Source organism: Tamandua tetradactyla, chromosome 8 (genome assembly GCF_023851605.1).
Source record: "Tamandua tetradactyla isolate mTamTet1 chromosome 8, mTamTet1.pri, whole genome shotgun sequence".
Classification (NCBI taxonomy): Eukaryota; Metazoa; Chordata; class Mammalia; order Pilosa; family Myrmecophagidae; genus Tamandua; species Tamandua tetradactyla.
This window is the reverse complement of record NC_135334.1, coordinates 123,426,977-123,452,316: the sequence shown is the minus strand read 5'-3', so window position 1 is coordinate 123,452,316 and position 25,340 is coordinate 123,426,977. Positions and strand designations below refer to the sequence as shown.

At 51.9% G+C, this 25,340-nt stretch overlaps 2 protein-coding genes across 6 annotated transcripts in view; one reads left to right on the top strand and one right to left on the bottom strand.

Annotated features, from left to right (window-relative positions):
* Positions 1–7,148, top strand: part of CKAP5 (cytoskeleton associated protein 5) — a 131,449-nt gene extending 124,301 nt beyond the window's left edge. For 3 of the 4 annotated variants that reach the window (XM_077114587.1, XM_077114589.1, XM_077114588.1), the window contains exons 36-44: positions 7–186; positions 693–880; positions 1,439–1,514; positions 2,307–2,495; positions 3,316–3,453; positions 3,877–3,960; positions 4,047–4,206; positions 6,143–6,294; positions 6,420–7,148. In XM_077114587.1, coding sequence (XP_076970702.1) covers positions 7–186; positions 693–880; positions 1,439–1,514; positions 2,307–2,495; positions 3,316–3,453; positions 3,877–3,960; positions 4,047–4,206; positions 6,143–6,294; positions 6,420–6,665 — 1,413 coding nt within the window. In that variant the 3' untranslated portion in view covers positions 6,666–7,148. Of the gene's footprint in view, positions 1–6; positions 187–692; positions 881–1,438; positions 1,515–2,306; positions 2,496–2,575; positions 3,289–3,315; positions 3,454–3,876; positions 3,961–4,046; positions 4,207–6,142; positions 6,295–6,419 lie in introns of those variants that run through there. The other variant, XM_077114590.1, reaches the window with a different exon arrangement.
* Positions 7,149–9,600: 2,452 nt separating this feature from the next.
* Positions 9,601–20,585, bottom strand: F2 (coagulation factor II, thrombin). Of its 2 annotated transcripts, XM_077114591.1 has the most exons (15): positions 20,461–20,585; positions 19,399–19,604; positions 18,666–18,829; positions 18,057–18,081; positions 17,840–17,890; positions 16,580–16,685; positions 16,362–16,498; positions 14,940–15,254; positions 14,647–14,775; positions 14,370–14,496; positions 13,688–13,855; positions 13,259–13,432; positions 12,910–13,091; positions 9,975–10,045; positions 9,601–9,856 (listed from the first exon to the last, which is right to left on the bottom strand). In XM_077114591.1, the coding sequence occupies exons 2-15, from the start codon at positions 19,457–19,459 to the stop codon at positions 9,713–9,715; spliced, it is 1,854 nt and encodes a 617-aa protein (XP_076970706.1). In that variant the 5' UTR covers positions 19,460–19,604; positions 20,461–20,585; the 3' UTR covers positions 9,601–9,712. The 2 variants fall into 2 exon arrangements, with proteins under 2 accessions (XP_076970706.1, XP_076970707.1); XM_077114592.1 differs by lacking the exon at positions 20,461–20,585 and having other exon boundaries at positions 19,399–19,613.
* Positions 20,586–25,340: the final 4,755 nt, after the last annotated feature.

Here is a 25,340-nt window from a genome sequence, read left to right as displayed (position 1 = left end):
TATCAGATTGATGAGGTCCTGAGACAGGAAGATAAAGCTGAAGCTATGTCTGGCCATATTGACCAGTTTCTGATAGCCACGTTCATGCAACTAAGACTCATCTACAACACTCACATGGCAGATGAGAAATTGGAGAAGGACGAGATCATCAAGTTGTATAGCTGTATCATTGGCAACATGATTTCGGTAAGGACAGCCTCTGTAGACCATGAACCTTCCCTTCAGTCTCTCACCCAGCAGGTTCTAAAGCCTGCATCAGTACGTATGTAACAGAGAGAGTCCTATGTCACTTGGTAGAATTTTGCTTATGTAGTATAGCAAGCCACGGGCTACTTCCACTGACTATCGAGCTGCACTCCAGCTTGTCTTATTGTCAGGATATCACACAGAATTCTTACAGACTACCTAGATTTCTGCTTCTTGCCAGTTTCTTCATCAGGCATGGTGGCTATTCAAATATAAGTATGTTTACATTAAAATTAAAAATATATTTTATAACAGGGAAGAAAGACACCACTTCATTTTGATTATTCCTAGAAGCTTCTGGGGACTGTGTGATTTATATTCTTTTCTTAATACTGTGAATCTTTTACAAAAACAGCCTAATGTTAAAGTATGCATGCCATCCATGTTTGTCTTCCTTCCTCTGTGTGTTGAGTTTTATCCTCCCTAACTCGGTCACGGTTGGCTAGCTCTTCCAGATCGAGAGCCTCGCCCGGGAGGCCTCCACCGGGGTGCTGAAGGACCTCATGCACGGCCTCATCACGCTGATGCTCGACTCGCGAATTGAAGACCTAGAGGAGGGGCAGCAGGTGATCCGCTCTGTCAACCTCTTGGTGGTGAAGGTTCTGGAGAAGTCAGACCAAACCAACATCCTGAGGTATGCCTGCACACTCAGCATTAGAGCCCAGGAGAGCTCTGTCTGCACAGAAACCAGAAAGTCACTAGATAAAGTTGTATGTAACTTTAGATTTGCCTAATAATTTGATTAATTAATATTCTCCTGATGAACCAAAGGTATTCCAGCCTGAAACAACAGGTAAAACAAATATAATAATTTAATAAACCTGCCAATAACCCTGAGTTTTCTAGAATAATATAAAGTTTGTCAGTTACATCTTCTTTCATGTACATTTCAGGTCAGCTTTTTCTTTCTCTGCTTCCAGGAACAATGAAAAAGAGCCGTCGAACCTTACCATTTACCAGTTGGTACCAAAGCTGAAATGATGTTTCTTTTCTTTTTTCTTTTTTTTTTTAACCATGTGATCATTCCGATGTTTATTTTCTTAAGTAATCAAAGACAATTCTTGACCCATGAGCTCTCAGTTCATTAGATAGGTAGAGAATATTTACACTTGCCCTTTCAAGTACTGATTTTCATTGGAATGCAGGTTTGAAAATTATTAATGCTAGTGTGTTGGATTTTTTTTCTTTACAGTGCTCTACTTGTTTTGCTCCAAGACAGCCTGCTAGCAACAGCCAGTTCCCCCAAATTCTCAGAGCTTGTTATGAAGGTGAAGTTGAAATTATTTTATTTCTTTTCTTTCAAAGATACATTCACTTTGCTAAAGTATGGGGAAAGAGGATTTGGAGCTAAGACTTAGGCTCAAATCACACAGAACCTACCTGAAGACTATAGCTGGTCTCCAGTTATCCCTTCCTCCAATTTATATCCCATACTCAGGCCTAAACAGTTCTTGAGTAATACTGGCCTCTAACAATGAAAAGGAAGAGCTATTTTGTAAATATCTCACCAGTTCTAGAAATAAAAGGCAAGAAAGAAGTTTAAAACCTGAGCTTAGAAGTTGATCGCTTTACATTTGGAGACAAATTTCATTTCCGTTTGGGAAAAATACATATAACCCTATAACATTTTGGTCTTTTTGATGGAGGACTCCAAAGAAACACATCTGTAACAGTACTGTTACGAGGCTGTATCAGTGTGTAAGATACTTGGTCTCCTCAGGCTGGATTTTGTTAAGCAGTGTGAAGTACCCTACCTTTAGGTACCAAGCAGACCCAAGACAGAATTTCCACATTTTCCCATCCTTTAAGGCCCTCTATCAGGCTGGGAGAAAAGAGTGGAGATAGATGATTTCGTGGATGACTTGGCACACTTAAGCTAGAGTGAAGTGATTAAAATTGTTTTGTGTTTTAGCAACTAAATTTGAAAGACAACATAGATGTATATAAATCTCTCTGATCATCTTTTAGAAGGGATCCCACTGTTTAGGGAAGATAAGTGACAAAAATTATCCTTATTCTTCAGTCACTCCTAACTTTTGTGTGGTTTTTTTTTTCAATAGTGTCTCTGGAGAATGGTTCGACTGTTGCCTGACACCATCAATAGCATTAACCTAGACAGAATTCTTCTGGATATACATGTTTTCATGAAGGTCTTCCCCAAAGAGAAACTGAAGCAATGCAAAAGTGAATTTCCCATAAGAACCCTAAAGACCCTGCTGCATACCTTGTGCAAATTAAAAGGGCCCAAGGTGAGCACAAGAGCTCCTGATCCCTGAGAGAGCGTGTGAGCAGTGACATTGCTCCTGTTCACACGCGCGTGTCCCCTCAGATCCTCGACCACCTGCCCTTAGAGAGCGTGTGAGCAGTGACATTGCTCCTGTTCACACACGTGTGTCCCCTCAGATCCTCGACCACCTGCCCTGAGAGAGCGTGTGAGCAGTGACATTGCTCCTGTTCACACACGTGTGTCCCCTCAGATCCTCGACCACCTGCCCTGAGAGAGCGTGTGAGCAGTGACATTTCTCCTGTTCACACACGTGTGTCCCCTCAGATCCTCGACCACCTGCCCTGAGAGAGCGTGTGAGCAGTGACATTTCTCCTGTTCACACGCGCGTGTCCCCTCAGATCCTCGACCACCTGCCCTGAGAGAGCGTGTGAGCAGTGACATTGCTCCTGTTCACACGTGCGTGTCCCCTCAGATCCTCGACCACCTGCCCTGAGAGAGCGTGTGAGCAGTGACATTGCTCCTGTTCACACACGTGTGTCCCCTCAGATCCTCGACCACCTGCCCTGAGAGAGCGTGTGAGCAGTGACATTTCTCCTGTTCACACACGTGTGTCCCCTCAGATCCTCGACCACCTGCCCTGAGAGAGCGTGTGAGCAGTGACATTTCTCCTGTTCACACGTGCGTGTCCCCTCAGATCCTCGACCACCTGCCCTGAGAGAGCGTGTGAGCAGTGACATTGCTCCTGTTCACACGTGCGTGTCCCCTCAGATCCTCGACCACCTGCCCTGAGAGAGCGTGTGAGCAGTGACATTGCTCCTGTTCACACGTGCGTGTCCCCTCAGATCCTCGACCACCTGACCATGATTGACAACAAGAACGAGTCGGAGCTGGAGGCCCACCTGTGCCGGATGATGAAGCACAGTATGGACCAGACTGGGAGCAAATCTGATAAGGAAACAGAAAAGGGAGCATCTCGAATAGTGAGTATCCTGACTCGAAAGACTCAGGGAAATGAGCCTGTCTCTCTGAGGGTCTAAGGTGAAGGCTTAGGCATTGGTTGACTCCATCCCCTGCTGTGATGCTATAACCATTCCAACATGAAGTATTTTAATGTAAACTAATGACCATGAGCTTCTTGGTCCCCAAGAAAGGTTTCTGTGTCTACCAAAGCTGTGGTCACCAGATAAAGTTACTGTGAGCTTTATTTAATTTGGAAGGATCAGGAATTTCTTCATGACATTTTAGTTGAAAACTTCAGACTAGAGGCATTCAATAACCCAGGATATTAGTGTTTCCAGTAAGGTCTAGATTTTGAGATACATATTTCAGTTCATATCCAACAGTTGTTTCCTAATTAATAACTCAAGTCTAAACAGTCCTTCCTGTGTCTCTTAACTTTTCAGGATGAAAAGTCATCAAAGGCCAAAGTGAATGACTTCTTAGCTGAGATTTTTAAGAAGATTGGCTCTAAAGAAAACACTAAAGAGGTGAGAGGGAAACGGTTAAGCCAACTCAGGATCTGTTTTATGGAAAAGAGTCACTAACATCCCATTCCACCCTTTTTGTTGACCAGGGTCTAGCTGAGTTGTATGAATATAAGAAGAAATATTCAGATGCTGACATTGAGCCATTTCTGAAAAATTCCTCACAATTCTTCCAGAGCTATGTTGAGAGAGGCCTTCGAGTAATTGAGATGGAGAGGGAAGGCAAAGGCCGTATTCCCACTTCAACAGGTATGGTTTCCTCTAGTAGCTCTCAGAATAAGCGCAAAGTAGCTGCCAGCTCAGGAACTTGAAGTTTTGACTCATATCCATGAACCTTAATTTTAGGGTCCCCATTGCTGCCTCCAGTGGTCAGTTCTGTCCTTGACTTAACCCGTCATCAGTATTTGATGATAGTGATCGTTCCCTACCCTTGAGATGATTTCTTCATTTGGCTTCCAGTTCTCTGCGCCCGCCTCACTAGCCTCTTCCTGATCTCTTAATATTGGTACCCCCATGGTTTGGTCATGATTATCTGTTCTCCCTTTCTGTCATTCTCTCAATGTATTCATCTACTCTCATCACTTTAAATATCATTTACATTCCAGCGAGTTCCAATTTTTTATCTCCAACTCAGACTGCCTCCCTGATCTCCAACCTGACGCACATCCTGTGGGACGTCTTTACTTGGTTCTCCAGTAGATGTAAACATTGACAGTGGTGTGAATGGATGCTCATCCTAAGATGAAATTATCGTGGTGTTGTCCTCAGGCGAAAAGCCAGCATCTGAGCATTAATGCTCATGGGATCTAGAGACTAAAGGGAGACTTAGGAGGTTTTTGTTGTAGAACGTACCTATCAAAAAGCTTTAACCCAACAAAGAGACAGACCCAGCTGCAAAAGTTCCTTTTGTCAGCACAGAGTCAAGCTCTCAACATTCAGCCTTACTTTAACTCTTTATATGAGTTCAGTGAGGCTCAGCCTACTCATATTCTTGAGTTTGTTCTCAGCATTTATTTTGTTAGGCTGAAGTTCCACATCAGTTATGTTCTCTTAAATCATCCCTTTTTCTCCTTTTGCCCCTTAAATTACCCTTCTCCAAGACTTGAAAAGTCTTTCCTTGAAGTGTGGTGAGCAGAATGTCAGATGGTATGCCAGGTATGGACATCATGGTTTGGTCCATTAGGGTAGAAGCTTCCTTTTCTCATTTCCAAAGTCCTTTCTGGTGATGTCCAACATTTGATTGATATTTTTAGTCTCAACAGCATATTTGCAATACAAGCATGTGACTCCACTGATAACTAACTCGGTTTCTTGCCTCAGCATATTCAGATTTCTATTGCTGTCTTCAAAGTTGTTCTTCATTCAGTTTCCATCCTCTAGAGAGTTCTCATCCTTACGTTGAAGGTTCCATTTTCCCTAGAGTAACCTGTTGTGGTCTTCTGTTTACCATGGGGAGTCTTGCCTTCCCGTGCCTTCCTTGTCTTTTTCGCCTGTATCATGCATTTTACTTGATTTTGAATTAGTTATTATAAAGACCTATATTTTGCTAGTATTTCTTTTCTGAAATTTAGGAACTGTGATGGATTTTGTTGTTTGTTCTGGTGTTTTTCGGTCTTATACTGGAATATTGGTCGTGGTGGTGGGCGTGGATACCCTGGTTCTCGTCCCCACTTCTGTTGGGCATCTCAGCTTCTCTCCCTCTCCCTCTTCCTTGCGAATATGCCATAGCCTTGAGTTCCTTGCTCTCCTCTGCAGGTTTGGATATGAGCTTTCCTGTGTGTTATCACCTGATTTGAACCTGGTGGAGTTTTTCCAGCCCTGTAAGGTCTTCTCGTTATTCAGCTGGGCAGTCCCAGCATGCTCCAGGGCAGCTCAGGTCCTGGGATGGCCTGTGTCCCAGGGCCAAGGCCTGATTGCTGGAGTACAGCCCCCCGCATGCCCCTGGGTGGCCCGACTTCTGCCCTTCTGTGTCGATTCTCATCAGGCTTATTTTGTATATTTCAGTGCACCCTTCACCACCACCAACCCCAGGGAGTTCTGGGGGATTTTTTAGGTTTCAAGTACAGTGTAGATATTCAAGCCCCAGGAAAATCTTAATTGTTGCCTTTGGTGGCAGATCAGCCAAGGAGCCTGTAAGTGGGGCGTTTGTTTATCTGAGTATTCTTTCTGCATTTTCCTTTCTAAGGCATCTCCCCTCAGATGGAGGTCACATGTGTTCCCACTCCCACAAGCACAGTACCCTCCCTAGGTAACACAAATGGAGAAGATGTGGGGCCATCTGTCTACCTAGAAAGGCTAAAAATCCTCCGACAGCGATGCGGGCTGGACAATACAAAGGTACTGCTCCCTTTCTTCTCGGTGGGCCCGGGAAGGTGGTGGCAGGGCAGGGACAGTCTTGGTAGCTATTGTCCCAGAGTTGCAGCTTGGCCTATTTAAGATGACATCTCTTCTTCTCTCAATAGCAAGATGACCGGCCTCCATTGACCTCTTTGCTCTCCAAACCAGCAGTTCCTACTGTTGCCTCTTCCACAGACATGCTGCACAGCAAACTCTCTCAGCTCCGCGAGTCTCGGGAGCAGCACCAGCATTCAGACCTGGATTCTAACCAGACTCATTCTTCAGGAACCATGACCACCTCCTCTTCTTCCACAGCTAACATTGACGACTTGAAAAAAAGACTGGAGAGAATAAAGAGCAGTCGCAAATGAAGCTGCCCATTCCCCTGGCACCCTGCAGCTTTAGTTTACTAAACTAGAAGTCCTCACAGTTTAAAGTGGCCTTGGCAGGCCTAGTGTACACACACTGGTTGTAGGTATCATACTGTGGATCTGGGGGAGGAGTGATTGTGGCACAAGTATTTGTACATATTTTGCTCTCTCCATCAGCATCCTGCCTCTCTAGAAGACTGTCTGTGTATTAGTTTAGTGTACAGACTTGTAAACAGCTGCTTTCCTATCAGCTCACACTAGTTTCCATATCCTTTTTCTTTTTCTTTTATTTTTAATTACTCATTTGTAAAGTTGTCCTAACCTTTCCTAGCTTTTAACTATTCAGAACTCTTTAATAGTTTTCCTTTGAGTTTGTTAGCTCTTCTCCCTGTAGCCCTGAAGGGTCGCTATATTCTGTATGAATGCATGGCATGATACAACTAATTTAAGACTCTTTTGTAAATAAAGTTTGCATTAACTATACCTGTCTCCCAAGATGCACCATATCTGGGAGAGTGGAGGTAGCTTTGTTTTCACCTTTTCTTGGGCATCCAACCAGTTAGAGAAAGGTTAGATACTGCTTAAGGAACTCCACTTTTCCTTGCTTACCCCTTGGAACTTGTCTTTTACTCCTTTGGAATAAGGAGAATTCCACTCTCCAGCTTTCCATGGGCAGCTCTTAAGGAAGCAGAAAAATCCCATCCTTCCCTGTTTTGAGATTCTGGTCATGACTTCCTTCCTGTCCTCACCATGGTACTAATGTGCTTTTAGGCTTCCGATCTCTTTCCTGCCCACGTGCATTGGAGAGTGTGCCCAAGGATGAGCTGTGCTGCTGGGGTTCTCACCCCACAACTAGGCTTGGATTCATTTAATTAATGGGCATGGGAGACCTTAGGAGCTTCCTGCTTGGTTGTCTCAGTCAGTTTGGTCCAGATTAACAATTGCTCCTCAGTCCCAGTGACGACCAGGAATACCGAGCTTCACTTTAGGACTACATTCTGGGGCCTTCCCTCCACAGTCAGAAGACCCCTTCAGTGGTTCTGGATCCAGATGCAAGACTTTTCAGGCAGCCATAAAGTTCAAAGAAACTTTTCTAGCCCAATTTGAACATCAGTGTTCAAGAAATGAAAGGTTGACAAAAAACAAATCCACTGTTGCTCCCGGTTGACATTTTCAGCTGACCTCTACAACGCTGGGGATTAAACTTCCCTCTCTTCCCTCCACTAGGAACACGCAACAGGTATGTGTTTACTGAAGGGAAGACAGGACTTCAGTACTGTCCTCTTGTCTGGGATGAGCATAGCTACCCTAGAGAGCCAAAGTGCCCAGAGCTGACAGCCCTGGTAGCTGCGGGCTGGAGGGGAGCGCTCTTATGAGAACACATGCTCTTGTTTAAAAAGTGGAGTCTGGATAGGATGACTAATTCGTAATCACTTGCCCCTTGCTCTGGTTTAAACTCGGGACTGCCAAGATCCTGCAAGCCCACTGAATTCTCAGTTTTTACCCTGTTTTCTTGCCAACCAGAAGCAAAGAATTGGGGTAAGGAACACTTGTATCTGTTCCCTCATGTATTAGAAAATGGGAATGTGGGGAGGGGGGTGGGATAAGAATACCTATCAGCCTTAGGTCCCGTCCCCCTTGTAAGCCATGGACATTAGGGGACGCTCCTAGGCCAACAGTGGAAACTCCCTGCTCCACTCCCCTAGCCTACACCAGGGCAGATGTTCCGTCTTCACACCTTCCCGCTGCGCTCAGGTGAGACTCTCAACCCAGCCCTCCACGTGCCTGTTGGCTGACACGCATTTCCTACAGGCTGACACTAGCACACCAGTTGTAGGCTATCGTGTCTGGTTCCCTCTGAATCATAAATGCCCATAACAGGAAACGGCCGTGGAGCACAGTGTAGCCAGGAAATTGGTAGAACCATGTGGAAGGGCAAAGGTGGGTCGGCCATGCTCCCTCCCAGACCAGTGCTCTCTGCCAACAGTAACTTTGGAGAAAGATACCCTTCGTGAATCCATACACACCTGTATATTCTGTGGGTCCCAGTTCTTGGAGAAACTCATTGAAGTCCAATAATGGCTATGTGAGTAAAAATTCTGGGGAGCAAAAACTCCACCAATATACTATTTGCAGGAACCAGAGGAGGGAGTCTGTAAGTGGCAGAGGAATTTCTAATTTGCCAACCTAGGTATCTAGTCCGGATGTTGGGCAGTAGTGAGAATAAAAGTGTCAATAAATTTACGGAGAGCTTACCAGACAGTAAACATTATGTTAAGTGCTTTATGTAAATTATCTCATTTAATTGTCACCTTATGAGGTAAGTAATGTCATTACTTCTTGGAAACTGAGGTTCAGGAAGGGTAAGGGACTTAACCATTTACGTTGGAACCAGGTAAGCCAGGCAGGTCTGATGCTAAGGCACGGGCCTAGCCACTACGACTCGCAATACTCTAAAATTAAGGCCTTTAAAATACTGAGCGTGTCAAGACATAAACAACATCATTTTAGTGACACGAGGAAGGATATAGGGACTTATTAGAGAAGTTTGAGTTAAAAAGAGCTACTGATCCCTTGCCATGCCTACCCTGCCTCTCTGGCCCCAGGACCAGCTCCTTAGAGCCCTGAGAGCAGAGCGGCTACAAGCACAGGCCTCAGGATCTTGTGCCCATGTTCCACGTCCTAGTTCTCCCCTGAAGCCGTGAACTTGGGCAAGGTGCTGGGCTTCGAACCTTGGCTTACTTACCTTCCCCTGGTGGGGTCTACGCCAGATAATTCATTAAAGCCCCAAGTCCGGGACATCTTAAATGCTCACAAACTCAAGCTGCCAGCTCCCATCTCCTCTGGCCCTTTTCTGGAGGTTCTTTAAACCCTGCCTACCCAGCAGGTCTACTGGGTCTTCAGAGCCACGAACAGCACTGGGAAGCACTGGAGCTCATTGAGAGCCACTTTTATTGGGAACTAGAGTTGTAGAAACAAATCAGAAAACATTGACTGGATTGGTTTCTGTGATTTTTGCAGTGAGGGCCAGGAATGCGAGTGGCCCGCTAACCTCCAAAACGATCAATGACCTTCTGTATCCACTTCTTCAGGCGAAACACGTGTGTATAGAATCCGTATTTCCCATCCCGATCACAGCCTTCACCCCACGAGACGATGCCCATTTGATACCAGCGTTTGTTGTAGGGGCTCTGAAGAAGAGACATGGAGTTACCCTGCCAGGCAGTTGTTTCTGAAAACCAGGCTCCCTCCTCACCCCGTCCCCTCTAAAGAACTACCCACCAGTCTCTGCCCTTTCAAAAAGCTTACCTTCATGACAAAGGGCCCCCCACTGTCGCCTTCACAAGCATCTCCTCGTTGTCCTTCATCAGGCTTATAGCCTAGAGAGAGAGCAGCGGTGCTCAGAAGCATGGCGTGGTGTTCAGGTGCTCCCCTTCAAGGGACATGGAGCGTGCGTGTCCACCTGCCCTCCCCCGGGCACCCCTGACTCCGCGTTTCAGCACCCCAAGACTTGAGGCTAGTTCTGACTTGGACAATATCCACAGTCTAACCACGTCCCTCCTCCACCCCTGGCCAGATCACCCCCACCTCGCCACTGACCCACCACTTTCCCCAATTCTGCTTTCACTCACCTACAATCCACTCTCCACCTAGAGGCAGAATGATTCTTTTTAAAAGTAAGACGTACAGATAGCTGAGGTGAGAGTGGTTCCCTTCATCTGAATCTCCCCATGTCCCTCACAATACAGAACAAAATAACGAACGATAAAAAAAATCCTTCACACAAAAAGCTACGCTTTCAACATAACTAGAATACAGACAGCATCCAAACTCCAAATTAATTTAATATATTGTATATTGTATACTAAAACTTATGTAGGGATGAGGACAGAATATCTTCTAGATAAAAGAGGATGCAAATCCACGAAATGAGTAGATGAAAACTAAATCATATAAAGATGCTATAAGGAAACAATACCTTAGCTAATACAATTTCTCCCCCAAAACACAACCATGAAACAAGAAAACTGATTCAACACTCCAAACTGATTTATCCTCAAGCAAGCTTGGAATGTAAAAAGACACATGAATCAGAAACTGGAAAACTAAAAACAAAGCAACAAAATATCAGAAGAGATACAAAACAAAGAGTGATTGAAATGGAACTAGGGCAAAGAAGAAGAAAAATAATGGAATACAGAAAAAAAAAAGTCAGTTCCCCCTAAGGTAATTCATGAATTTAACACAATCCCAATGCAAAATACCTACAAACTTTTTTATGGAGCAGGACAACTTGATACTAAAATATATATGGCATGCCAGAGACCTGAATTCAATTCCTGGTGCCTGCCCATGCAAAAAAAAAAAAAAAAGCAAAGTAAAGTATATATGGAAAAAACAAATACGCAAGAATTACCATGAAAACACTGAAAAAGAAAAACTACAAGAGAGGAGTAGCCCTACCGGATTTGATCACGGGGTGCACACACAACTATGTGCTGCTGCTGTGATCCGGTGAGTGTGCACTTTGGATGGCTGGTGTGGTGTGTGAATATCTCAATTAAATTGCATAGAAACAATACTCTGAAGTCTCTATGACTAAAACAGTGTGTGGCTGGTGCACGAACACACCACTGACCAGAGGAAAAACAGAAGGTCCAGAAACAGACTCAAATACACAGAGAAAATTAGTATGTGATAAAGGTGATATCCCAGATCCCTGGGACAAGGATGGGACGTCTAACAGATGGCGTAGAGACAACTGGTTAGCCATTTGGAGAAAGATAAATTATCATTTCACATCATACATGAGAATAAACACCAAATGAATCAGGGATCTAAGTGTAGAGAAATGAAACCAAGTACCAGAAGAAATCATGAGTGAATGGGAGAACATTTTGATAAGAAACAATACATATTCTTAAAGTGTCTCCCCACAAGACATTTGCTAATTACAAAAGGGAGATTAGACCTGGACAGTCCTTGTCAAGTTACCTGGCCGAGAAATCTTAACCAAGTGGCCAGAGGTAGTGTCCCCAGTAACGGGACAAACTGACACCATGTGCCTGCGCATCAGGCTCTGAGAAGGACACGGTGGCACTCAGCCTGATTCTGATCACGAGAAACATTAGGCAAACCAAACTGAGGGTCAGTCTACAAAAACACTGGCCTGTACTTTTCAAAGAAGGCCGAGCTCGGGGAGGACAAAGACTCACAGCTAAATGCAGCGTGTGAATCTGGATTAGATCCTGGATGAAAAAATTTTTTTTTCTTTTGCTATAAGAGACATTAGTGGGATAATTGGCGAAGCTTGAATAAGGTCTGCAGATTATGTATAATAGAATTGTATCCCTAATTTCCTGATTTCAATGACTGTACTGTGGTCATGGAAAAGAATATCCTTGCTTTTCAGAACTACACACTCGAGTATTTGTGTATTGCTCCCAAACGGTATGTGATTACACACACATGCAAACACAAATACACACATAGACATGCACGAAATGAAAGAAGAGCGTCCTGGGCGAAAGGGTAAAGGAATTCTTTGTATTATTTTTGCAACTTTCCTGTGAGTCTGCATTCCAGAAGAAAATGTAAGTTAGAGCATGTATTCACCTTCCCCAAACACTCTCCTCTCTTCCCATCTCACCCAGAACAAAAGCCAAGGGCCTCCTGGGCCCTCCCGGAGGCCGCCCGGGCCGGCTCTGCGCTCGCGTCCCTGCCTCGCGGTGCGCGGCCCTCACGCCCGGCGCTGCGGAGCTCCAAGGGTCCGGCCTGGCCTGGGCGAGGCCCCGGTGACCCCTGAGCCGCAGGCGCCCGCAGCGGGCTGAGTGGCCCCGCGGCTTCTCCCTCGGCCGCTCCCTGAGTTCACACGCGCACAAACGCTTCCCACACTCGCATGTCAACCCTCACCGCACGGGCGCCCGGGACAGAGGCTGTGCCCCCCATTTGCATAGGAGCGCGCGCCTCCAAGGGGTCAAGCGACTGGCCCAAAGTCGCGGGGCTTGTAAGTGGCCAGCGCCCAGGTCCTGCTCCTCTCGGGTCGCAAAACGCGCGTCCCGCCCCCAGCCCCGCACACCCCTCACCCCGAGTCCCGCAACCCCCCACCCTTCGAGCCCCGCACCCCACCCCGCGTCCCGAATCCCGCCCGCCCCGTCCCCCGAGCCCTGCACCCCCCACTCTGAGTCCCGCACTCCCCCGCACCCCCGAGTCCCGCACCCCCCGGCCACGCCCGCGGGCTTGCCTGCACAGAACATGTTGTCAGTGACCTGGATCCGCGTGGACGCCCTGCACGCGGGCCGCTCCACGATGGGCAGGTTCACCACCTGCAAGGCGCTGGGCTGCACGTCGCTGGGGCTCACCATCCACGTCTCCCTCAGGTTCCCCCAGCCCGTCACGCGGCCCTTGTGTCCCGCTTGCAGCAGCCTGGGGGGGGGACGGGAGCGCCTGCTGCGGCCTGGTCGACCCCCGCGCCCAGCGCCGCCCGGGCAGCCCTGAATCCACACCCCAGGCCACCCGTCTCCAATCCCGCGTCACAGGGAAACAGGCCCGAAAAACGCGGCCGGGCGGTGGGGTGCGCCCGCGGGAACCACCTGTTGGCCGTCTCCTTGTCCGGCAGGCACACCGGGTGGATGTGGTCGCTGAAGGCGATGGGCTTCTTGAGCTTGAGCAGGGCGATGTCCCGGTCCAGGTTGTCCCTCCAGTTGTACCTGGGGTGGATGTGGATCTTGTCCAGCATGGAGATCTTCTCCGTGCCTCGCTCGTACCTGCACGGACGGCCGCGGGGAGGCAGAGGCTGCAGCCCACCCAGACAGGGCAGCTGGTGCCCGCCCAGGGCCCCGGGTCAAGGTGACCAGTCAGCCAGCTCCAAGGCTGAAGGAGCACCTGGCCAGGGGGACGCCCCCGTCCCCGCCGGAGGGCCTCACTGCAGGGCAGGGCCAGGCACAGGCCACGTCCCAGCGCCGCCGGGGCGCTGCGCCACTCGGGAGCAAGAGGCTGCCGGCACCCCGGGCGGCCCGTACTTGGTGCGGTGGTGTTTGCCGATGCGCACGAGGAGGTCGTTCTCCGTGAAGTTCTTGTCCCAGGGCGGGTACAGGAGGCAGTGGGCCGCCGTGAGGACCCAGCGGTCGCTGATGAGGCTGGCTCCGCACAGCAGCTCCTGCGGGCTCTTCCGGAAAAGCATCACCTGCCTGGGGTGGGGGTGGGGGGACAGGACCCATTAAGAGCTGGGGAAGCGCCTCCCCCCCCCAGCCCTAAAGGGTGAATGTTCCAGATTTAAGAATCGACTTCAGAGCCACCATCTGCCCCAGATCTCAGCTTGACCTGGCTGCTTTGGGACCTGGGGGTGAGGGGGCTGCCTAGCGCTTTGGGGAGCCCTGACCCCACTTTTTCCCGTCCAGACCCCGCACAGCTTAGCGGCTCTGGAAGTAAAAGGACCGACTCCAGGCCTGACTTGGCAACACAAGAGCGTGACGCGGCGGGCCCGGCGCTGCGGTCTGCAGGAGGGAAGAGCGCGCGGGGCCGGCCTCTGACCGCGGAGAATCAGAGATAACGGGTGCAAGGGGGTGGGGCGCACGGCCAGCAGCCATCACCTGCCAGAGCCCTCCGAGGGCTGTTGAGGGGTGGGGTAGGGGCAGGGGGACAGGCAGAGCCCCCGCGGAGTGAGTAGGAGCTGGGGGGTGGGACACGGGTCCCGGGCCGCACCAGGGCGCCAGGCCGGGGGCCGCTTCCGAGCCGCCCACGATGCGCCCGTCGATGTAGGAGTTGAGGAGCTCGCCTTCCGTCTGGTCTTCCATGTTCTTCTTCTCGAACAGAGGCCGCAGCCCGCAGTCTGCAGAGCGAGGGGCGCGTGAGGGCCCGCCCCCCGGCCCGGCCCCGCCCCCGGCCCCGCCCCTCCCCCCTGCTCGGCCCCGCCCCCGGCCCGGCCCCGCTCCCCGGCCCGGCCACGTCCCCGGCCCGGCCCAGGCTGCGGCCGCCGCACCTGCCTCCCCCACGCCGAAGGTCGCCTCGGAGAAGAAGGGCTGGTACTCCGCGGCGCCCGTGCGCCCCTCGATGACGCCGTCGGGGCTCTCGCCGGCACCGTCCCCCACCTCCTCGCCCACCGCCTCCTCTGCAGGGTCGCAGGCAGCAGCCGGGCTGAGCTGGGCCAGCCTGTCCCCGGCCCGGGGCTCGACCAACCTCGCCTCGCCTGCCTCAGTTCACTCGCCTATCCAGGGAGCAAGCCTCCCCCGCCCGGCCGCGGGAAGGAGGTGGGTGCCCGCCCCGCCCACTCACCGCAGTAGTTGAGGTCGCAGTAGTCGAAGCCGCGCCCTCCTCCAGCCACCAGGCACCAAGCGCCCTCCTCGTCCCCGTCAGGGTTCCGGCAGAAGTTCTCGGCCAGCGGCACCGCAGGGCTGAAGTCCTGGCCCGTGCTCAGGGCCGTGGCGTGCGCGCTGGTCCAGACCAGGCAGGGGGCCCCTTGAATCGTCACCGCCAGGCGCCCCTGGTACTGCCGGCCGCGCTCGGGGACGCACGGTTCCGACGGGTCGGACGGCTTCCCCCGGGGACCTCCGGTGCGCGGCTTCACTGGTTCGGCGCCCTGCTCCTGGCCTGGGGGTGACAAGGCGGTGAGTGGACAGCAGCACCCAGCCAGACGCCAGCGCCCCCAGGGAAGTCCCGGAGCCTTGGTTTGCTGAACTCACAGCACAAGTGCCCTTGTCGTGGCCCCGAGGGCCGCCAGGCCTCGCCCGGGGGCAGTGACAGCCTGGACGGCACCTCTGACGACTTTGTTTTTATGGGGGCCGCAAGAAAGAACCGTGGGATTGACTAAGGACATCTATATGGGTTGTAGGTCAATTTCAGCAAGGCTGCAACACACTCATCCTGGTGTGTGTGTGTGTGTGTGTGTGATTTGGGGAACTCTGAGCTGATTTTGCTGAGATGATTGGTAGCTTAGTGTAGGGCCCAAGAGGGACGCACAAGGGCGATGACCACAGCCCACGGGAGATGGGGTCATGGGTGCTGAGCTGCTACCCCTGCTCAAACCACTGGAATGCCACAGGCAGGGTGGTCTGCCTTCACCACTTGACCTTGGCCTTGGTCAGGGACCGCCCAACCTAAGGGGTGTGGGCAGGAGTGACTGAACCAGCTCTGCACCTAGGCCCTGAGGATAGCACGTGTTTTCACACACTGTTTCGTGCTTCTGCCACGTTCGTGGGAAACGCTTCTTGGGAGAGTTGCCGCCCCCCGGCCTCAGCCCCCTGTGGAGCAGAGCTGGGTCCAGCTGTGGTGAGGGGACAAACTCAGCTGGTCTGAGGGTTTGAAGCAGAGGCAAAGCCAGCCTCCACCGTCCACCCAGGACACGTGGGCAGTGCATGCCTGCTGTTGCTGGCCCCTGGGGGTGCTTGTTTTGCAGCACCACTGTGGCTGTAGCTAGCTGACGCACTGTGGGAACTATGGACCAAGTGCCCTGGGGGGGAAGTGTGTGAGTCTCAGCCAAGGGCTGTGGGCTGAAGTGCTTCGGGAGCATCCTGCGAGCAGGGTGCTGGAGCATGAAGGGAAGCAGGTTTGGACGAGCCCCAGCCAAGTTTGGAAGGAGACAGGGCAGTGAGGGGAGGGGCTGGGACAACCCCCGCAGGTGTCCTGCTTCACTGACCCCAGTCCAAGTACATTTGAAGAGCTTCGCCCAGCTCCAAGGAGGGCCCCTCCCCGGCTCACCACAGACGGGCACGCGGCATGCCTCCTTCTGCACCGTGGGGTCGGTGGTGTAGCACCAGGGCCCTGTGCTGCTGCTGTCGGGATTGCGGCAGAAATTCTCCCGCAGGTCGGCCCCGGGGTGGGTGGTGAAGTTGACTCTGGAGGGGGAAAGGGTTTAGCCTGGGGGCTGGCAGGAGGCTGGGGCCCCAGTGCTGCACTCAACTCAGCCCGTCGCTCACTCAGGCTTGTGCGGGTAGCGGCTCCTCCAGAGCTGGCACTCGATGCCCGACCGGGTGATGTTCACGCTCCCTCGGTAGTTCATACCCAGACCCTCGGCACAGTTCCCTGCAGGGGCCCCGGCCCAGGTCAGCCTCAGGGGCCAGAGGAGGTGTCCCCCTGCACCCCAGCAAAGCTCTTGTCAGTCCACCCCCTCCATGTGCTCTCAGAGCCAGGGCAACCAACCAGCATTCACGCATCATCTCCGCTGGCACCTGGAGTTCTCCAGTCTGCCGAACAGTCACCAGATGGTCACTGCGTCCCACCATGGCCCCAGGACACAAAGATGCATGACAGGACACTCACAGCCGAGGTCCGGTGGCTCCTCATGGTTCACAGATGGACAAGGGAGCAAGGCCCTTCCATGAGCTGGCCCTGGTCTACTGTCCTGCTAGCTCAGCCCTTGAGGGTCTCTCATGCCCTGGGCCTTTGCACATGCCATTTCCTCTGCTTGCGATGCAGAGCTCACCAGTGCATCACAGAGGCCGGGTCAGACCCTCCGTCCTCTGGGAGTTACCCCCAAATCTGCTAGCTATCTGGAGGCTCCTCCAAATCTGCGCTTAGAGTACCTTGGACAGAACTCTAAGCGCAATCACCTTGAGCTGTATTTTGTTTTCCCATGGGATTCTGTGCTCTCCAAAGAAAGGGACTGTATCCGATTCTCCTAGAATCCCCAGCACCCGGCACAGTGCTTAGCCCATAGCAGGGGCTTAGTAAAACACTGACTGAGTCATTTAATTAGTTAAAATAGGACCAGTGATAAAGGAGCGCTGGGGCAGACTGTCACCCAGACGCAGGCAGGAGGAAGGAGGCTCCTGAGCGCTCATGTAAACGGCACATCTGGACGTGCTCTTGGAGGACAGGAAGTCCTCAGCAGGCGGAGACACCGCGAGCCAGGGCCAGGCGGGAGAGGCCCCTGGCAATGCTCGGACAGGTGCGGTCAGGAGGGCGGGGGCTTGGACAGGTGCAGAGGAAGGGAGGCTGAAGGAGGGGGCGGCCTCCAACGGGCCAGCTTGCCAGGCTGGGAGCCTACACTGGTTCTCTGCAGTGGGCAGCCGCTGACCCTCGGCCACAGGGACAGAAGGTCAGTGTCGGTGGTAGAGGCCGCCCACCTGGGCGCACCCAGCCCGCCTATCTGTGCCTCGCCCCAGCACAGGCCTAGCTCCCTGGGGTTCGCGCCCCCCTCACGTGCTGTCCGCCCCGCCCCGACAACTGTTCCTCACCTTCCAGACACTCAACGAGCTTCTCCCGAGGCTTTCTCACCGTGTTACAAGCTGGAAAAGAGCCAGACACGTCTCTGGGGTTGGGGTAGGGGCAGGATGGGGTGGAGTAAAGTTGGGTGAGGTGACGCTGAGAAACAGGCGGACAGATGGATGGATGAATGACGGACAGATGAATCAGAAGAGTCTCTCCCCTCTGGGGCTCGCTCGCAGCACCCACCTGTGTACTTGGCCCAGAATGCATCCTGAAAAGTAAGGGCTAGGGTGAGGCTCCACCAGGGCCCTTGTGTTCGCTTGCAGTAAACTTATGTCTCCTCATGTTCCTGTCCCTTTACCAGACACCAGGGCTCAGGCTGTGGGGAGGTTTGTGGCCAAGTTTCCTACTTCTGTCTCCTCATGGAGGGGAGGGCAAGAGAGGGAACCCCTGACCTCCAGCCACTCCTGCCAAGGGATCCCCCACTGGAGTCGGCAGGTGAGGGAGGGCGGGGACCCTGGGCCGGGTCCTGCCGGGGTCGGGAAGGAAGGCTGCAGAGGCCAGGGGCCCAGAGCCCCACACCGCAAAGGTGGCACAGGAGCAGCCACACGGGCAGGGCCAGGGCGCAGGCCGTGCGGGCGGTGGCTGGGGACAGGAAGGCCCCGCCGTTGTTATGGCCCCATCAGCCCGGGGACCTCGGTGCAGCCCGGCTGAGGCTGCGCGTGGCCAGGGCAGAGGCGGCCCCGGCGCGGAGTGCGCATGTGCACGGTTCCACCCACGCCGGCCCTGAGCGCCTAGGCGGGTGCGGGGCTGGGCGCGCTCCGGGGTCCCTGGCCGCCCCTCCTCCACCCTCACCGTGGCGCTGGCGGACTCCAGGGCCTCGAAGGCCTCCTCGCGGCTGCACTGCTCCTCCATGCACTCCCGCTCCAGGCTGCCCCTGCGCAGCTCCTCCAGGAAGCCACTGTTGGCCCGGCGGGCGCGTGGGAGCAGCGAGAGCGCGTGCTGGCGCTCCAGGAACACTGTGGAGGAGGCGGCGGGCATGGCCTCGGGGGACGGGAGGGCATGGCCCCGGGTGGAGGGGAGGGAATGGTCCCCAGGGGGATGGGCAGGCATGTTTCTGGGGGGGCGGGTGTGCATGGCCCGGTGGGGGATGGGCATGGTCCCAGGGAGGTGGCGGGCACAGCCTCGGGGAGCATGGTGCCCGGCGGCAGGTGGCAGGGTGGAAGCCCGCCTGCCCTGTGGGCCTCCCCAGTGGGCAGCAGAGCCAGGAAGGCTGCCAGGCTCAGCTCATGGGCCCCTCCCCACCCCAACAGTCACCCACATTCCCCACATGGCCCGCGGGAAGCGGCTGGGGCGCAGCGTGGAGGCCCCCAGCCCCCGGCCCACCAACCCCCAGCCCCCAGCCCTGAGTCCCTGCCCCCCGACCCCCTGCCCCCCGACCCCCAGCCCCCGACCCCCCCGACCCCCCAGCTCCTGAGCTGGGTACCCTGGGCCGAGAACCAGCTGGGGGGCACCTGTGTCCCCCGTCCCACGTGGGGACCCCGGCCCAGGGCGCAGCCCCCGCCTGCCCGGACCCCAGCCCCCTCACCGCGCTGGCCGGGCACGAGGCTGAGCAGGGTGGCCAGGGCCAGGCCGCGGGCAAGCGCCATGGTGGGTCTACTCGGGACTCTGCGGCGCGTGCTGATGCCTCTGGGTTAATGGTGAACTAATGTGAAGAAATCGGCCCAGAGGGAGAGGTCAGCGGTCAGGGCCGTGGGGACGAGCAGAGGGACGTCCGCTGTGCAGCCCGAGGGCCTGGAACCAGGGATGGACGTGCAGGAAGGAGTCAGAGGAAAGGGTGGTGCGACCAGCGCCCTCAGCCTCCCGCCCGTGGCTGCAGGAACGGGGCCAGGGTCAGACGATGGTGCTGAGGCTCCCAGGGCCAGCAGCCAGTGGTGCTCCTTAGTCTCTGTGTGCCGCAGTTTCCCCATCTGCCCAACAGGCATGGTCAGCACTTTGGTGCGAGGACCAAAGGAGACCACATGGCATGAGTGCCTGACAGCTGGGAGGGGTTTGCAGACCGGCGGGGGGCGCAGAGGTGAGGAAGTGGGAGCAGGGTGACGGTGTGACGGGGCATCCACCTGCCGCTCCCCGGGACACAGGGACAGTCAGCACCAGCGTGGCCTCTCAGCACAGACGGCCCGGGCCTGCCCCTCCCGCTCCGGGTGCCTCAGAAGTGCGGCTGTGTGTCATGGGCTGGGAGGCGTCAGCGGCCTAGTGTCGCTCACTTCCCGGGACCTGCTGCCCACCCGGCACAGGGCCACCCACCCCTGAGGGTCCGCGGTGGGGCCCCTGCCAGGCCTCGATGGGCCACATGCCCAGCTGCTCCCCAGCCCGCCCCCACTTCCTGTTTGCAGTGTGCAAGGTAAATATTAGTCCTGCGTCTAACTAGGACAGAGGGACAAAGAGCAGGACAGAAGGAAGGCAGGTTCTTGCTGTGCCTGCCTTTGGGCCTGGCCTCTGCGTCTGGCCTGCAGACACACCATCTGGGGGTCTCGGAGGGGTGTGGGGACAGGGGCTCCCACACGCAGCTCAGTTCCCACGGGGCCCAAGTCCCTGTGCGTGCTCTCTGTGTACACACACACCTGTTTTTAGTCGGGGTGAAACTCACCTACAATAAAGTCCACAGGTTGTAAGTGTGCGGCTCCGATTTTCAGTTATGCGTGTAAGTGCCACCCAGATCGAGAGAGAGCAGCCCCAGCGCCCTGGCAGGTGTTGCTGTGTCGCGCGACACAGCCAGTGATCGCCCCTGCAGAGATTCACTCCTGCACTGCGCCACCACGGGCCGTTTCGCCCATGCAGGCGCCGCCTCCATCTCTGTGCGCGTCCAGTTGTAGATGTCCTTCAGTCCTTTCCTCTGCCAGGGCGGACCTCATGATGGGTCCTCGCCGTTCCTCTGCCGATGGGCGCCTGGCTCTGTTTGCAGCCCTGAGAACGCCATGGCGTTGAGTTCTCCCGCACGGCCTCCAGTGCAGACAGAAGGCCCTCCGCTCACAAGCGCGTTCCTGGCTACGAAGGGGGTGTTTGCTGAAGGAGCGCTGACAAGGGGTCTTCCTCAGCGGCTGCGTGAGTTTGTGCCCCACCCCCGAGGCCGAGAGCCCCAGTGGCATGGAGCCCGCGCCCCAGCTCACACAGGATGACCACGTGCCGTGGTTTGGGTGCATGGACCGGGGACTGAACCCGTGTCCCCACGTGACTGTGGTTTTAATTTGAATCCCCTGTTCACTAATGATGATGGGCCGACTCTGTGTGCGCGTGTGTGTGATGGCGAAGTGATCTAACTTCACTCTTTTACTCTACAACCACACACTGAGGGAGGGAAGTGGGCAGGGCTCCTGGGAAGGGGAGTGAGGACCAGACTCGTCTCCTGCCTGTGGGCGGGTGGTCCTTGGCTCACCTCCTTTCTTCGAGGACCAGCCTGGGCTCATGCTAAGTCACCTGGCTAAAGAGAAGAGGCAAGAGGAGGAGGTGTTCAGGGAGGGAGACGAGACACAACACACCTGCGCCTGCCGCTGCACTGAGGGCCTGCGCAGGGGGCGGGGGACTGGGGAAGGGCCCTCTGTCCACCCCCAGACCTTCCCAATCCGACAGAAACCGCGGTCAGAGCTCATCCCAGGACCCCGGGAGCGCGGCACCTGCAGAGCAAGGCAGGGAGACCAACGTGCGGGTCCCGGCTGGGCCTCGGAGCCTGGGTCTCCCCATCTGTGAGAGCAGAAATAGAACATTACATGCCTCATGAGGCTGCTGAGAAGCTGAACTCAGATCCCCGTGGCCTCTGCAGGGTCCGTTATTTGGAGCCGCGGCCGCGGCATGGGCAGACCCAGACCCAGACCCAGGCCACCCACAGGGCACTCTGAGGTAGTTAGTCGTAGCCCTCTATTTGAGAAAATGTTTTTATTGTGATAACATATATACAGCATAAAATGTCCCACCTTGACACTTTCAAGTGGGCAGCACAGCGGGGGTGATCACTTCCACATGTTGTGCCGCCGCCACCGCGATCATTACCAGATGACCAAGACGTCCCATCGCCCCGAACAGAAGCACGCCCTCGGCCTGTCGGCAGGCGGTACTCCCAAGTGGCGCACGCCAGCTCCGGAGCAGCGGGACGTGGGACTTGGCTGTGAGTCCTGCTTCTCGGTTTGTGTGCCAGGACCGGCTGTCCTGGGAATAGGTCTTCCCGGCCTAGCATTGGATGAGAACTTCCCTCTGAAGAATAGGCATCTTGGCATCTCGTCTGGGGCAAATGCTGGACCCAACCTGAACGGTTCCCAGTTTGCGTCTGCGCAGTTGAGCCTGGAGGGCAAGCGTGCGCTCTCTGGCAAGGAGAGAGGCAGCCTGAACGCTGTGGAAGCTTTGGGAGCTCTGCATCCAGGAACTGCAAGATCAGCAAGACTCTGGGCCTTCTCGTAGATTTGATTTTGAGGAATTGACTCTTATCCCCAACCATGCCTTCTGCCACTGGGGACAGCGCCCCCAACTCTCCAATCCTACAATATTGTGATCTTCTTTGCTGCAATTCTTTGGATTTAACTTTTTTCCTTATCGTCCTCTAAGTCGAGCTGGATTGTAAAGTTTATGGGAATGAAATAAAAACTAAATACCCCCCAGCATATATAATGTTTGTAAAGTACATAGCACCCACCACATAGTAGCACTATGATATATGATACAACAGGAAATGCACAGCACTGCCTGTGGAGGATTCTTCCTAAAAGAATGAACCTGGATCGAATCAAAGCTCTAGCTTTAATTACTAGTTTACAGGAAACACAGAAGATAAAGGAATAAGCCAACCACCATGTCAAAAAATGAGGTCTGGGAAATGATCATGATGATGAATATGCAACTATGTGATGATATTGTGAACTGCTGAGTGTATGTGTTGGGAATGTTTGTTTCTTGTAATTTTTTTTAATTAATAAAAAATAAAAAAATAATAGGGGGAACAAATGTTAAAATAAATTTAGTTTGAAATGCTAGTGATAAATGAAAGCGAGGGGTAAGGGGTGTGGTATGTATAATCTTTTTTTTTTCTGTTATCGTTTTATTTCTTTTTCTGTTGTCTTTATATTTCTTTTTCTAAATCGATGCATATACAACTATGTGATGATATTAAGAATTACTGATTATATATGTAGAATGGAATGATATGTTAATGTTTTTGTTGTTAATTTTTTTAATAAATAAAAAATTAAAAACAAAAACAAAATGAGGGATGTTCTATTGAAGAAATGACCCATTTCTCTGACAAATTCATGGCATGGAAATAAAAGGAGTGGGGTAGAGGAGTGTTTTGGTTTGCTAATGCTACCAGAATGCAATATACCAGAAATGGATTGGCTTTCATAAAGGGGATTTATTAAGTTACAAGCTATCATTCTAAGGCAATAAACATATCCAAATTAAGGCATCAACAGGAGGATACCTTCACTCAAGAAAGGCCAATCGCGTCAGGGGTTTCTCAGTCACATGGGACGGCACATGGCAACACCTGCTGGCCCTTTGCTCCTGATTTCATTGCTTTCAGCTCAGGGTTCTAGAGGTCTCCTCTCTGGACTTCCATCTCTAAGCATCTTCAAATGTCCTGTCTGGTTTCACCTCTCTGTTCTCTGTGTTGGCTCTTTTAAGGACTCCAGTGAACTACTTGAGATCTATGTTGAATGCAGGGGCAGGGTCACACCTCCATGGAAATAATCTAATCAAAAGGCCCCACCCATAACAGGTCTTCTCCGACAAGACTGATTAAAGAACACGGCTTTTCTGGGGTACATAACATCTCAAACCAGCACAGGAAGACTTCAAAATAATAGAAACTAAAGAAAGATAGAACATGATAAAGGGAATATATGAAAAACCCACAGCTAACATCATCCTCAATGAGGAAAAACTGAAAACGTTCCCCCTAAGATCAGGAACAAGACAAGGATGTCCAATATCACTACTGTTATTCAACATTGTGTTAGAAGTTCTAGCCAGAGCAATTAGATAAGAAAAAGAAATGCAAGGCATCAAAATTGGAAAGGAAGAAGTAAAACTCTCACTGTTTGCAGATGATATGATACTGTATGTCAAAAACCCTGAAAAATCCTCAGCAAAACTACTAGAGCTAATAAATGAGTACAGCAAAGTGGTAGGTTATAAGATCAATACTCAAAAATCTGTAGTATTTCTATACACTAGTAATGAACAATCTGAGGGGGAAATCAAGAAAAGAATTCCATTTACAATTGCAACCAAAAGAATAAAATATTTAGGAATAAATTTAACTAAAGAGACAAAAGACTTATACAAAGAAAACTACAAGAAATTGTTGAAAGAAATCACAGAAGACCTAAATAGATGGAAGGGCATACCGTGTTCATGGATTGGAAGACTAAATATAGTTAAGATGTCAATTTTACCTAAATTGATTTACAGATTCAATGCAATACCAATTAAAATCCCAAAAACTTACTTTTCAGAAATATAAAAACTAATAACCAAATTTATCTGGAAGGGCAGGGTCCCCCAAATAGTTAAAAAATATCCTGAGGAAAAAAAATGTAGTCAGAGGTCTCACAGTACCTGACTTCAAGGTGTATTATGAAGCTACAGTGATCAAAACAGCATGGTACTGGCATAAAGATAGATATATTGACCAATGGAATCAAATAGAGTGTTCAGAAATAGACCCTCTCATCTATGGACAATTGATCTTTGATAAGGCAGTCAAGCCAACTCGCCTGGGACAGAACAGTCTCTTCAATAAATGGTGCCTAGAGAACTGGATATCCATATGCAAAAGAATGAAAGAGGACCCATCTCACACACCCTATACAAAAGTTAACTCAAAATGGATCAAAGATCTAAACATTAGGTCTAAGACCATAAAACTGTTAGAAGAAAATGTAAGGAAATATCTTATACATCTTATACTTGGATGGGGTTTTATAGACTTTACACCCAAAACAAGAGCATTGAAGAAAGAAATATATAAATGGGAACTCCTCAAAATTAAACACTTTTGTGCATCAAAGAACTTCATCAAGAAAGTAAAAAGACAGTCTGCACAATGGGAGACAATATTTGGAAATGACATATCAGAAAAAGGTCTAGTATCCAGAATTTATAAAGAGATTGTTCAACTCAACAACAAAAAGACAGCCAACCCAATTACAAAATGGGAAAAAGACTTGAACAGACGCTTCTCAGAAGAGGAAATACAAATGGCAAAAAGGCACATGAAGAGATGCTTAACTTCCCTGACTATTAGAGAAATGCAAATCAAAACCACAATGAGATATCATCTCACACCCACCGAATGGCCATTATCAATAAAACAGAAAATGACAAGTGCTGGAGAGGATGTGGAGAAAGAGGCACACTTATCCACTGTTGGTAGGAATGTCAAATGGTACAACCACTGTGGAAGGCAGTTTGGCGGTTCCTCAAAAAGCTAAATATAGAATTGCCATATGACCTGACAATACCATTGCTAGGTATCTACTC

Bases quoted from the DNA above. Each gene is read 5' to 3' on its own strand.
- F2 (XM_077114591.1), bottom strand. From the start codon at position 19,459: ATGGCGCTTGCCCGCGGCCTGGCCCTGGCCACCCTGCTCAGCCTCGTG. The intron at 18,082-18,665 runs GTGAGGGTGGAG...CTTACTTTTCAG, and splicing joins TGGAGTCCGCCAGCGCCACG to GATGCATTCTGGGCCAAGTA. The intron at 15,255-16,361 runs GTGAGCCGGGGA...TGTCACCCCCAG, and splicing joins ATGCCGCGTGCCCGTCTGTG to GCCAGGAGCAGGGCGCCGAA.